At 48.2% G+C, this 14753-nt stretch overlaps 1 protein-coding gene across 1 annotated transcript in view; it reads right to left on the reverse strand.

The window, feature by feature from the left end:
• Positions 1–2080: 2080 nt before the first annotated feature.
• Positions 2081–14753, reverse strand: part of GNA13 (G protein subunit alpha 13) — a 30746-nt gene continuing 18073 nt past the window's right edge. Inside the window, exons 3-4 of the mRNA XM_070480111.1 lie at positions 8801–8851; positions 2081–7339 (exon numbers count right to left, since the gene is read on the reverse strand). Coding sequence (XP_070336212.1) covers positions 6767–7339; positions 8801–8851 — 624 coding nt within the window. The 3' untranslated portion in view covers positions 2081–6766. The remainder of the gene's footprint in view (positions 7340–8800; positions 8852–14753) is intronic.

The following is a 14753-nucleotide window of genomic DNA, read 5'->3' on the forward strand; positions in this document are numbered from 1 at the left end:
TCTCACAAAGCTGACAAGAACTGGGATTTTCCATAGAGAAGAATGGAAGAGAACACGACACTGCTCCTCTCCCGAGGTCAACAGTGTTGGGCCTCGTGGCATCGTAGGAGTTTGCTCTCTCCCTTCCCCCACGTTTGACGGGAGGGAAATCCAGCCCCAATCTCAAGTGGCTGTGAAGTCGGCCAACAAAAGAACGATCAACTCAGAGAGGCTTCACTGCTTGTCTTCCTTTCATGTAACTTCATGGGGAAAAGACAAAGCAACACTGCGTACGATCGTTCATTCTGGAGGGAACTTCCTTCTGCCTCCTTGGGGCCGGAGCCCCGCGGAAGCCTCTCGTTGTCGTGGTGGGCGTGAAGACAGAGATGCTCAGGAAGTCCTGACAGTTTCTGTCCCTCCTTGCTCCAGCTGCAGTTCTGCCAGGGTCCCGAGGGACAGTTACATGGTACGGCTTTTAAAACTGGGCCCGAGTCTTTTTGTTTTTTGGAGGGTTTGCCAGATTCCTGTCACCCAAACCAACTTCTGATTTAACCTATGAACTGAGAGTTTCCTGCATTCTCAAAGGACAGAAGTCTCTTTTTTTCTTCCAGAAACCCACAATCTGGGCAGCGGGACGGGCCACTGTGCCAGGGCGAGGTGACTGCCCGTCAGCCATGTCGACAGCGCCAGCACTTTCCTGGACAACAGGGTTTAGCCGTCTCCACTGACAAAGGAATATTCTCTGTTCCAGCAACAGAATAAGAAAGGTTGTGGGGTTTTCTTTTTTTTTTTTTAAAGACCTCTTGGTTTGCTTTGGGAGAATTAAATGCACACGTGAGTTTAGTTTCAATTTTAAGAGATCTTAAATCTCACAAAGAAAGCCTGTTTGCAGTCTACAAATTGGTAGGTATTTGTAGATTTGGAAGTACCTCCAGAGTCTTCTCAATTTTTCTTGCGGTTAACAGGGAAATCTCACAGTAAATGTTGAGTTCTTGGGCACAATTTTTACTTTGCCAGAAATGCCTGGAACCAACCCATCCTGGATTACAGCCATCACCACGAATGCTTGTTCACACCTGATTTGCAGTCCCGATGGTGGGGAAAGCCCCTTCTCTGCTCCGGGGTAGAAAAGCACATGCTGCCTCCCGTAACGGCAGTTAGGAAAGGTGCACCCAGACCAAGAGTTGTCGAGCGACTTCTAACTGAGCAGAAGTCACAAAGGGAAAGGACGAATGATGTAAGTGCACGAGCGCCGTCTCACCTCTGAGGTCCCGGACAGAGTCCAGCCCAATCACGAGGAAGACACCAGGCCGCTCCCGACAGAGGGACGGCTGACTGAACACCAGCCAGCATTTCCTCAAGCCGCCGAGGCCACCAGAACAAGGCGAGTCTGCAAGGAGGAACGGCCCAGAGGAGCCCAGACAGGGCAAGTCATCATAAGAAGGTGTCCTGGATGCATGGACTTCGAATAGAAAGGGGCAGCAGGGAAAAACTAAGGAAATCTGAATGAAGTACAGGTTTTAGGTAAAAATAAAGCATCGATATTGGTTCATTAATTTTAACAAATGGATTACTATGGGACACGAGTGTAATGCAAGATATTAATTAGGACAGTTCACGATGTCACCTGGGGAAACTGTCACCCACAGTGTGGAGTTTTAGGAGACTGCTATTTTTGCAATTTTTCGGTAAATCATAAAGTTCCTTGAAACAAAAAAAGGAGTGGTATCATATCAGTTTGCTTTTAAAACGCCATTTCAGCTACAAAAGATGTAACAGCGTTAGACTCACAGGTGGACAAACTGAGCCCAGACACCTGTGCACAACTTCAGTGATTTTAAGAGCAGCAGAGAGAAAAAGTGGTGTTTCCTGCTCCTGGCTCCCACATCAGAACGAATGTTTGGGAACTTTCTTCAAGTCCACATCCCTTCCTCAGTGAGGAAACGTTCATAGACTAACTTAAGTCAAAGTATCGTCAGAGATCTGCCAAAAGAGACATTTCTAAGGTTCCAGTCACTGGGCGGAACTTCTTTCAGACTTTAAGTATCTGCTTTACTTTGACATTAATCAAAGAGTTAGTTTAAATAACATCATAGTATGGGACAGTTTATAAATGTTTATTAAAAGTCAGTAATTTTTACAAAGCAAATATTAATAGCAAGAGGCAAAATTTTTGCAAAATATGTACAAAAGTAAAAAGCCTTGATGACTAGCAATTCATTTTATCAAATCAAATCATTCTTTCCACTTTCAGACCTCCTGTAGAAATAATTTATTGCCAATCCTAAAGCACTGACAGAAAAAAAAAAAAATGTACAACAATTACCAGATGATGTGCTCAGTTCTCAGTTATAAAAAGATAGATGTATAAAAAATCTGAAGCTGCAAATGACTTTGATACAGAGCTAATACAAATCATGTTGTTAGGTACAGTATCTACCAGGTTGTTACAAAATAGACTTTTTGATAAGGCTTCTGTGGTAAATGAGCTCCACCAGGCTGGAGCAGCAGGGAAAAGCCATTTCAACACGTTGCGATTCTGCTTTCAAGTAAGAGGGAAAGAAAGGGTAAACGGTACAGTCTGCTGCATTGTTACGGGTCCTTTACAAGAATTAACCCCTAAACAGGCAGGACTGAGGACAAACACAACACTTAACTGTGGCAAGAAATACTACAAACAGGCTTTCAGAGACAAGCCCAGATCAGAGACTGAGTAAGGAGCCTCCTATCAGGAGATTTCATGAACTGACAGTGATGCCCCCTGGAGCCCTGCTTCCATCCATCTGGAAATGTTCATCACTCAGAGGTGATGCTGTTTTGGAAAGGTCACAAAATCTCTTACCAACCCAGAAATCACTGCCCTACCACTAACACTTTTTTGTTCCATGTAAGCTCTGCCGTTGGAAATCAGACGCTTAGACCTAGACGCCGCGAGGCTGAGTTCTTTATATGCTAACTATACATTCAAGTACAGACACAAGGATGCTAGCGGTGTGCTGCAAGTTATGCTAACAGGCCAAGGCTAGTAGCAAGTTGATGGTACTGAAAAAGCCACTAACTTCATCTTGATGAGCAAGTGTCCAGGTTTAGACTTCACTTTAATCTCTCTACAAATTTATTAAGCCCTAACCTCGTACCATAAAATAATGGGAATGTTACTGTTTATCTGGAACGTGGAGATACACACACACACTCCGTCCCTTCCTCGTGTTTACTACATTGAAAAGCCAATCTGGATCCTATCACGAGAAGGAAGGAAGGAAAAAGCAGCACTTTTAGTCCAGCAGCACAGACCTATGGACAGATCACCTGTGAGTAATGTAACCTTGCGTGTTGAAATGATGTGAAAGACAGTGTCAGATTTTCAACTGGAAAAAAAAAAAAGACACATGCAGAATCTGTGCTCTTGATCCCTCAATTAACTTTCTTTCATGAAAAGAAATGAAAAGGTAATGGTAACTTTCTCTAGGTTTATTAGGGAGATTATTACAAATGTGTGACTGAGATTTACAGGCATGATTTCATGGATTCAAACAAGAAATGGAGAGTTAACACTGATAGGCAGCCTTCTCAATACACATACAGAAGTAACACTTCTACAGATTGCAATGGAGAGAATCTTGTTTCAGACGGCTTGGTTTGGGGCTTTGCCGCAATGTCTCATTATATAATGAAAGCACCAATTTGAGGGTTTCTCACACAGTGATTTGAATTTCAGAACATTGCAGAACATGACTTGGTAACTTTATTCTTCATATAAATAAGGCATAACCGGATATGTGTACTAATGCTGAAAATAACATCCTACCAAAAGCATAAATACAAGTATTTGGGCAGATGCTGGAAGTTAAGATTTACTCATTTCTGCTTACAAACAATTATGGAGCCCATGATTTCTGTGCATGTAAATCAACACTTCTAATCACTCCTGGGATTTGGGGAATCCGACTTCTTCCTGCTTTATACCAACCACTGAACAAGGACTTCCCTCGGCAACCTCACCAGAGCCTAACGAGAGGATCTTCGCCATGTGAAGGACACGCAGTGCGGCTTCCATGATGCCTTCTTCGACTGCTGCTGTGCCCCACTATCAAGTGCCCGTTCCCGATGACACAACGGAAGATTCCAGTTTAACACAACACTGGCAACACGCAAGGATGTGGGTTGTTAAAAATAATATTTAAGTGGCAGAGGCATGCCTTTAAATTATTTGGATCTTCAGAAAAAATATCTGACAAAAACTCTTCCCTATTTAAGAAAAAAAAAGGCAAAAATTTGAGGTGTTCTTTGCTTTATAAGGCAACTCTGTATACTGTAAGGTTCTTCAAGGTCAATGAAGACACTTGTGTGACATTTCTTAAGAATTAAACAAGAAGACATTCAGACCCAAGAACAGATGTAATGGAAAATTAGGCACATTTTACTCCAAATTATAACCATGAAGACTTAGAAAATTAAATACAGTGAAGAAGTTTAAATTCAAATTTTATTTTTAGAGACTGGGGTGGGGGAACTGGCATGGGGAAAACTATGAGCACCCTTGCAGCGTAGTCCCTAATTTCCACCTCCCCTTCACACAGTGGTATTTTAAAAGGGTCTGGTTTTCATGATGCAGGTATAGGACTCTTTCACATGGTTTAAAAATACAGTATATAAAACATGTGTAATAAAGCCTTCAGAGTGAACCTGCAAACCTGTATGAGTAATTTACTGCCTCAAAATATACTCGAGGTTTTACTTTAAAAGAAAGTTGACTTTGAGACTTCACACACATCAGGAAAGGAATCTCAAATGCTCAGAATAGTATCCCATCTCTTTGTTGCCTTAACATCTGACTGTGGTGCTCAAAATGGGGACCTCTGCTTTGTCGGGCAGTATGTGTGGCTCATATCAGAGACCTGAATGAGGACCTGATTGAGACCATCCTTCCTCACTGCACACACAGACTTTAGCCCTCACTGGAGGGAAACAACACCTCCTGCTAACCTGACGCACAGACCTCCACCAAAGTCTCAGGTAACGCGCAGGTGCTGTGCCCTGAAATGGTTCACTCTGCGGGTTAAACAACACACTGGTGTTTGGCGAGAAGCACTGGACACAGAACTCTCAGGCATGCACGAGCCCTGCTCTACGGACACCTGTGTCACAGGGAGGGCTCAGGTCAGCAGCAGAGGATCACCAGGCCACAGACACACGGGCAGCTGTGGAGGGAATGACGGAGGAGAGATGCGAGAGAAGTCAGGCGCCCGACAATCCCTGGTCAGGTCCCGGCAGAGTCCTATCCTAACCCGACCCGCAACACAGACCCAGAGCCCGACCGGGGAGGGCTGGGGGATCCACAGTTCTGACCAGCCTCTCAAGGACCGCTCGCCTATGAAATACCTGAGAACACAGTCAGCTGCACAGTAAAGGTGCAGGCATCACAGCCAGTCACACTGTCAGGCAAGGGAGAAACCATCAGACTTCCCAAACTGTCACCCTGGACACCTGCTCCTCTGCCCAATTCCAGCACCACGTAACCTACAGGGCGCTCCTCGTAATGCTGAAAACCAGCCATTCTGAGGCACTCACGGAGGATGCGTCTGTTAATGGCAAAGCTCCTTGGGGGGTGCGTTTTAATTTGGGGCGTGGTGGGGGAGGTCACATGTAACCATCTTTCAGCAGGAACTGGAACACGACTCCTCATTCTTGGGAGAATCCTTGAACCTTCCAAACGTAGCTCAGGAAAGCTAGAATTCCACGAACAGTGCTGCGAACACGTACAGCCTCTTAGAGACACAGCGAAAAGGAACGAGAACCTCAAACAATGGCTTCCTGGATAGTCTTGACAGGAAAATATTGCCCTTGGCAAGCTCCAAAAAACCCCAAAACACCCCATAAATGCTGCCACGTGGAGCTGACGGGAACAGGGAGGAGTGTGAGAGAACCACCTCCGTGATGGTGCGACAGGGACTCCCACTGTGGGACCCACCGCGTCTGAGACAGGGCCTCGAAGTCTGAGAGTAAAACAGAATTTCCTTGGGAAGGGCTCTGTGTATTCAGCAAGCTGTTATCAGGCTGCACTCTCCAGCTGCTGCCATGGCCAGTGTTTCCTGCATGGCACCTGGATGACATGTCTAAGTATGACAAAGGCGACCTGCACTCCTCTCTTCTGACTTCTGATCAAAACACCAGGAATGGCACGTGCCCGTGCACACCGGACCACGCGTGAGCTTCCACCAGCATCAGGTGAGACACCCTGACATAAACTAAGACACATGCAGGGTACTGCCTTCAGGAGCCACAGAAACTCAGAACTGTTGGGTATACGAGCAATCAAAAAATGTGAAGGCCAAACCCGGGGAAGTCTACGGACTGCCACCCCTCACAGCAAACTTTTCCCCATGGCCCTTCTTTCCCAACAGGCCACCAAGGCTGGGCACAGGCGCGGCTGCCGCGTGTGGGCGGCCAAGAGGCATCCAGGGTCTGTGCGTGCAAAACCTCACCCTGCGGCGCTAAGGGCACCTGCTACACTCGGCACTACAGGAGCACTGTTTGAGAAGCGCAAGGTTCAAAGCCGGAAGGACAGCTCCTCTGAGGCCTGGCGGGAGGAGGGCCCCGCCACGGAGGCCGGAGCTGCGACCATGGGCAGCCCTCCACCAGGGACCGGGAGTCGTGGGAGGAGGACTGAGATTTCCAAGGAGTTAAACCCAGAATCAAGACTGTTCTAATTCCTGCTGTAAACTTCTATTTTAAACATAAAACAAACAGAACACAGGAAGGCGGGAAGGCGGAGCGCCTCCGGGCGTCACTGGAGCATCAGCTGCTTGAGGTTGTCGTGCAGGATGGTGTCCTTGACGTCGCGGAACACCAGCCGGATGTTCTCGGTGTTGATGGCCGTGGTGAAGTGGTGGTACAAGGGCTTCTGCTGCTGGTCCCGGCGCTTGCTGCGGAAACACTCCACCAGGAACTTCTGGACGTCTCTTAAGCAGTGGGGGTCCCCTTCAAACTCTAAGAAATAGTCTTTGATGCTCACAATTTGCACTTTCTCCTCAAGCAAATCTGTCTTGTTCAAGAAGAGAATTATGGAGACGTTGCTGAAAACCCGGTTATTGACAATGGTTTCGAAAATGTTCAGGGACTCGGTCAGGCGGTTGGTCAGGCGGTCTTCCATGAGCACCTGGTCGAACTCGCTCGAGGAGACGAGGAACAGGATGGACGTCACGCTGTCGAAGCACTCGAACCAGCGCTTCCGCTCTGACCGCTGGCCACCCACGTCAACCATTTTGAAAGGAACATTCTTGATTTCAAAGTCGTACTCGTGGATGCCTTTGGTGGGTCTTCTGGCGAGCAGGATGTCTTGCTGGGACGGAATGTACTCCTGGAAAAGAGGAAAGTATTTCCTGCTCAGTGATTCAGGAATAGTGAGAAAGTGTAGTGTACCGTTAACTGGTCTGCAGATGAATCTGAGCAAACTCTGGGAGACAGCTGTGGACAGGAGAGCCTGGCAGGTTGCAGGGCGCTTGCTGAATGTCAAAGAGGTGCCAGGCCCTGTCGCTAAGCAGCAAGAACTCAGCTCTTCAGGACCAAGACACAGGTCCCTGCCTTCAGGCAAAGAGGGAAGAAGACCAGCCAACCTCACATGAGTCAACAACTGTAATACAAGTGGTGGGGTCTGAACACAGAGGAGGGACTGTGATGAGTGATATGCTCAAGGAAGGCTCCATGGAAAGGTGAACCCAGAACAGGTCAGTCCACACTATCTGAACTGGAACACATGAAATAACTGAAAAACTGAGTTTATCCACCAAAGCTTCCCTCCACTTGGCTGGTACTTCTTTTCTTTAAGGCTGACTACAATCTAACGCGACGGAAGAGTGACAGTGAGCGGGGTCTTCACACACAGTCTCACTGAAGTGGATGGAGTGGACCAAACAGACACACACAAGGGCTTGCACAGAGACCGCCCGAGGACGCCCGCGTCTGGGGAGACACACGCCCTGAGCGCAGGGAGGACCAGTGCCACCGAGCAACACACCCAGGAAAATGCAATGCGCGTCCCGCGGGAGCAGACGGAGGTCCTTCTCCACACGGCCGGACACACGAGGCTGCTTCCCAGCCTCAACAGGGCTCATTCTGTGCTCCCCTTCCATTTTATTTCCAGGTTAAACACCTCCAAGACCCCTTAAGACCACATGAGGCTCTACAATAGGACAGGGTTCGGGAGGAGGCACACGAAGCCAGGCTCGGGAGGGGTCAGCACCAGAGCAGCAGCCCTCAGGGGCCTCCTGAGCAGCGTGAAGCTTCCTCCAGGGAGGCCTCTGCCTGAGCCCCGTGTGGAGAGCGGCCAGTGCCGGCCTGTGCTGGCTCAGGGCCACAGGGCATGCACCGCGGGACGGTCCAGCCGGCGGCTCCCTTGGCAAGGGTGAATCCGCCCGCGTCAGAGCCTCAAGAATCCAACCTCCTACCCTCCAACCCTGCAAATGGGGGTCCTGAACTAGAAAACAACGTTTGCCGGAAAGTTCTGAACTCAGCACTTTGTGTTCAACCTCCGCTTACAGAAAAGCAAAGACCGCGACATGGACTCGTTCATGCGCCATCTTCTTTTCAAGCATAAACTTCTTTCTGTGAAGAGTTTTACTTTCATGAAACAGTGGGCAGGGTATTCCTTGTGGAAATGGCAGTGGTCAGGAGGGGAGACGGAGGGAAAAACGAAGCAAGAACAATCCGTATACAGCCATGAGGAAAAAGGAAATGGCTCAGTACATAATTTCTCCAAATTTCCTCATCCTGGCTACTGCTTTCTAGCGACAATAAACATAAACGCTGCCTGAAAACTTACTGGTTCTCCGAGTTTATCCAAGTTATCCAGGAAATATTTTACAGATTCACCCTGAAAACAAGAAGAAAATAAATCATTATTAGCGCTGAGAAATGGAAGACTTTGCTACAACAGTTTATGTTAAACTGTCTGGTTGTACACTTAATCCAAACATACTCTGTTTAGTCACCAACTTCAGACGGAGCAGCTGACCCCACTAAAAATGTATAAAACGTCCGCCTCCGCCAAACCCTGGGAGTCTCAGTCTCTGCACGAGTGTCCCCCGCGACCATCCCCTCAAAGAGGATTCCACGCACACATTTCCACACAGCTGCAAGTCCACAGGAAAGACGTAATGAAAAGGTGCAAACTGCTTTCGAGATAAACATACAAACACAATCCCAGTGGGATGATTTCTGTCTACATCCTCCCATCTCAAGTTTACGTGAGAGGTGGTCATCTTCTGAGACAGGAGCAAAGCACAAATGAGGTGGGGACCCGAGGGCACAGGCGAGCCCAGACAGGCGCCCCCGAGCCCCGAGCCTCCACTCTCTGGGCCAGACTGCTCCTAGACCAGGCAGTTTCAGACACCGGAAGCGTATGGGAACACGCTCCTCAGGAAAATCCGTGAACAGCAGACAGACCGGTGAGCAGAGAGCACCCACGCAGAGAAGGCTGTGGGCTTACCCCCACTGGATCTCTGGCAGCCCAGCACCCATCTGCCAGAAGCTGCTCCCCAGGTCTGGCTCTGGAAGGCAGTGCCTCCCTGATGCAGAAGAGAGTCACCGAAAGGTCTTGCCTGTAGGTTGTTTCTGCAATCAGGTGATTTCTGGGGCCACACTCTTGGACTCATGAGGCCTGAAAGCGGCAGATCTCAAAACTTTAGTCTCTGGATTCCCTTTATATACTTAAGATTCTTCAGGACCCCAAAGAGACTTTAAGTGGATTACAGCTACAATACCATGTTAGAAAGTAAAATGAGGCAGCTTAACAAATATTTTACTCATTAATTCATTTAAAAATACCAATAAACTCATTCACGCGAGCTTAGTAAAGACAGTGGGAACTCGACTGCTTCAGAACCCACGCTGTCACCAAAGGGGACATCAGCTGGAGCCAGTTAAGCAGGTCCAGCCTCCTACAGAATGCCCACTGGAAACATAATATCTTAATAGCCTCTGCAATTGTAGATATTTTTGTTTCTACACCAGAATTTGACAAATGACAGCTTATTAAAAAGTCTACCTCGTACTCTGAATGGGTCTTTTACCCCCTAACAACTTTGTAGCATCAAGCCCTAGAATACAGTGGGCAATCAAGTGTACAAGACGTAATATGGAGAAAATCATATTCACTGTTATCATCACGATCTCTTAAGAAGCCTAATGGCTTGGGAAGTTGACAAGGTCACAGTGGCAAGCAGACACAAGCTTTCCTAAATTCTGATTCTCAGTTGAAAGCTGAAGTTTTATCAATGGCAACAAACTTATTTTCCTCAAATTGGCAGGCTAATAATTTCACTCATTTTCTTAAAAAAAGCCCATCAAATGCCCAAGTGTGAGTAAGCTGGTTGTCTGTTTCAAGGAAAAATGGTTTTCCATGAAAAATACAGTGAATTCAAACACAACATGGCCAGTTACCAAGGTGCTTCCAGAGACTGTGGTCTATGCAGGAGCCTGCTGTGTCCAGAGTGCTTCACGTGGAGACCTGAAACAAACTTTACTGCTCGATCAAGGCGTCCAGAGTGCTTCATGTGGAGATCTGAAACAGCCTTTACTGCTAGATCAAGGACACTCTTTGGGCAGCCTGGTGGGTATCTTCCTTGGGGCTCTGCCTGCAATGCGGGAGACCGGGTTCGATCCCTGGGTTGGGAAGATCCCCTGGAGGAGGAAATGGCAACACACTCGTGTTCTTGCCTAGAAAATTCCATGGATGGAGGAGCCTGGTAGGCTATAGTCCATGGGGTTGCAAACAGTCAGACACAACTGAGCGACTTCACTGGTTCACTGGTGCGTGTTTTCAGCTGAGGACACTGAGCTGCGTGTCTGGGGCTCAGCCTGTGTGGAGGCTCCAGCATTGGCAGTTGTGCGCTCTGGGCTATTGGCGCGCGTCCGCCCGGCGACAGGAGAGGACTTCCCAGGGACACCACGAAGAGTGCAGAACATGAAGCCTCCTTTTAAAGGTTTTCTGGGATCCCTGTGGCCCAGGGACCACACCTGGAGAACTGCAATGTGGGAAACCCAGGTCTCCCTGGGTCGGGAAGATCCCCTGGAGCAGAAAATGGCTACCCACTCTGGTATTCTCGTCTGGAGAATCCCATGACAGAGAAGCCTGGCGGGCTACAGTCCATGGAGTTGAAGAGAGTCGGGTATGACTAACACTTAACTGCTAAACTGAGGTAGATGATTAGAAAGCGAAGGACGACAAGCTCCCCTTGAGCTTGGCCCCAGCACTCCTGCGGCAGCAAAGCCAACCTGAACTGCCATGAGGCACTCTGAAGTCTTTATTTCTCCTACTGGGTGAAACTACTGAAGTGTTTTGCTGCAAAACACAGTGGAGATTACACAGTATGCAGTATCTATCTGTAATCCAGAAAATTCTTAATTCCGTTAATAAATGAGGACTCATGGATTCATGATAAGTATAGCTCTGCAGTACACAGGTTTTGGTTTTCGCTATTTAAAATATGGACGAGGTAATCTGGCAGTTCTGAGTGACTATATTCTCTTCTTAAAACAGGAAAATCATCCCCATTTGGTCTCCTCTTGGTATTAGCATACAAAGAAATATTTTAAATTTCACTAAGCTTCCTGATTCAACTGCATTCCCTAAGAGGGTGGTCTCAGAACATGTCTTTGTTTATTAGTAATTCATAACCTCACCAAAATCACATGATGATATTAAACAAATATGCATGGGCTCCCAATAACAAGTTTCAACTTCTACTGAAGAAGGTTTCCTCAGTATTATCTACGAAGTCCTTTGTGCATTTGACACTGTACAAAATCTAAATAAAAACATTTTAATTCATTTTCACACATTTCAATGTGTGGATTATTGCTAATATTTTAAGTCCTAAATAAGGTGTCCTTTGCCTTCTCCCCTAACGTTTGGCCAATATCTATTCAAGGACGAGAAATGCTTTAAAATATTATTCCTATGAAAAACATGTTTTGGTTTAGAATAACTCCTCAGTCAAAAAGTGATGTTAATTCATCTTTTATATCACAGGTGATATGACTGACCCTCCGTTAGTGAGAAGACTGAAAGTAGGAATGATAATCTTAAGAATAAACTCAATGATATTTTATTGCACATGGTGTGATTATAATGGAGGCCCCTGACTGTTAAGAGGTGATGTTTCCCCCCAAACCTGTCCTGAGACAATACAGGTCTAAACATACACATGTGGTGTGAACACACATGCTATAGAAGGGTGAATACTCTTCTGAATTCGGTAACTTAGGGGAAATTCCTTATAGGAGCTTTAAAGACCTCTACTGGGGAAAACAGAGAAAAATCTGTATTTTTACAACCTCAAAAAAAAAAAAAAATCCAAATTAAAAGATAAAAAAGGACCTTGCTGGTGGTCCAGTGGCTGCGACTCTGAGCTCCTTCTGCAGGAGGCGTCGGTTCAATCCCTGGTCAGGGAACTAGATCCCTCATGCCACAACCAAAGTTCAAATGCTGCAACTAAGATCCGGAGCAGCTAAATAAACAAACATTTCTTGAAATATGTATAAAATGTGTGTTACTTGCAATTCAACCATGAAGGACACAGAAAATGAATGATGGCATCCCTGTTCTCAGGAGTCTGGGCTGAGTGGAATTCCGACACCTCACTTAGCATGGGATGGCAGCCCGTCGCCTCCCCCAGGGCCTGGGAACGAACTGTGAAGAACCAGGGGCCGAGCTCCCTCAAATCCTTTGCCCTAACCACTTCAGAGGTGATCGGAAGTCTTCCCCCGTCTAGCATTAACTTTGATTTGAATCCTCTCTTCAATGCTGAGCGATCTGGCAAGCCCCTACAGTTCTCTGAGCCTCAATGTAAGGGCTGGTAAAATGAGGAAGTCCCCTGGTTCGATGGATGATCACCGAAGTTGTGCCCTAGGCAACAATTTCAGTTTGCACAACTGATTTAAAGTGAAGTTCTCCTTTCCTCTACCTGTGTGCCTGTGGGCCCTGAAGTGGGCACTTCTGCTGTGACTCACCATTCAAGCTGTGCCGCTCAGTCCCCAGGCTAACACAGAAGCAACCTGAGGTACTGGGCAAGGAACACCACGGGCTCAAGACGCAGTCTTCTCTGGCTGTGACTTGAGGCGCCATTTTATATTTAACTCTCCTCAGTGTGTGTCACGTTACTGAAGAGAATTCTTAATAACTCCCAAAGAACAGCCATTTCGCATTTACGACTTTTAAAATTTAAGACGTTTGAGGTCACCTCTTAATCCTTTTGTGTGTGTGCAATCCTGAGCTAAGTTTCCAGGTGGCTGCGGCTGGCCGGAGGGGTCCGGGGCGCTCTGACGGCCTGCCCGCTTCTCCCCCTGTGCGTGCACGCTCGGCCCACAAGGGCAGGGCCGCCGGGACCGCGGCGCTCATCACTTGACAGGCTCTGCTGCTGACAAAGCCGGGGCCTGATGACGCCCCCTCAAGAGGCAGACAGACTGACAGTGAGACCAGCTGGCTCCAGCATCCCCTGAACTGGATTCTAGGAGTTCGATCAGCCACATTTCGCACCAGCTTTACAGAGCAGAGCCTAAGCCGGGAGTGGCCTCGACGTCGCCCCCAGACAGCGGGCACGTGTCAGAAAGGCTGTCTTTGCGCGCAGAGACCAAGTGGGTCAGGACCCCACGCGCAGCGCGCGGTGACCCCACAGGCTGGCGGACAGCGCTGAGCGCCACGGCGCCAGACCACGCTCCCGGAACAGAACGCCACAGCACGGAAGAGCGAGGAGGAAAGCTAACATTTTACACGGAACAGCTCGTCCCAGGACTTCTTCACAAGAGGCACAAATGGAAACGAGGTTGCAGCCGAGGGCTGACGAGTGTCCGGCAGCTGGTGTTTGCGAGCTCAGCGAGGGCCGCCCGCCCTGCTCGGCGGCGTCCCCTAGGGGTCAGCGCCAGGCGCGGACTGAGCGAAGGCGGAGCCTGGGCGCGCCGTCTGCGCCGGACGTGCAGCATGGCTGCCGGCGGCGAGGGTGTGGAGCAGAAAAGGCCACTTCACAGACCGCGGAAACGGTCACACCGCAGACTCTGCGGGAAGATCCCCTGGAGAAGGAAACAGCAACTCACTCCAGTGTTCTTGCCTGGAGAATCCCAAGGACAGAGGAGCCTGGCGGGCTGCAGTTCATGGGGTCGCACAGAGTCAGACAGGACTGAGTGACCAAGCCCCCCCAGACTCTTCACCAGCAGGGACTCTGCAGGAAACACCTGATGTCTACACTGTCTTACAGAACCAGTGTTGTTAACAAAAGACTTAATCCGCTCTCACGGACGGGACTGTCACCAGGCCCAAGAGCTTGGTCAGCAAGAAAAGCTGAGTATGCTGACCTGCCCTATTACACCAGTCCCACATCTCAGCAGAGGTAAATTGTCACTGAGATTTTTCAACTAATGGATGAAACCAAATTTTTTTGCAACAAGAACCCACCCTCAACCACTAAAGCAGAACACTGAACGGCTTTTCAAAATCAACTTTGGGGAAGACTTGACTACATTTCCCGATGAGTTCAATCCAAACCTAAAGGCAAAATACATTATGTAGGGGCTTCCCAGGTGGCTCACTGGTAAAGAATCCACCCACCAATGCAGGAGATCAGGGTTCAATCCCTGGGTGGGGAAGATCCCCTGGAGAAGAAAATGGCAACCCACTCCTGTACTCTTGCCTGGAAAATCCCATGGACAGAGGAGCCTGGCGGCTATAGACCATGGGGTCGTAAAGAGTCAGACATGACTGAGCACGCACATGCATGCAA

This window comes from Odocoileus virginianus, chromosome 17 (genome assembly GCF_023699985.2).
Source record: "Odocoileus virginianus isolate 20LAN1187 ecotype Illinois chromosome 17, Ovbor_1.2, whole genome shotgun sequence".
In the NCBI taxonomy this organism is placed as follows: Eukaryota; Metazoa; Chordata; class Mammalia; order Artiodactyla; family Cervidae; genus Odocoileus; species Odocoileus virginianus.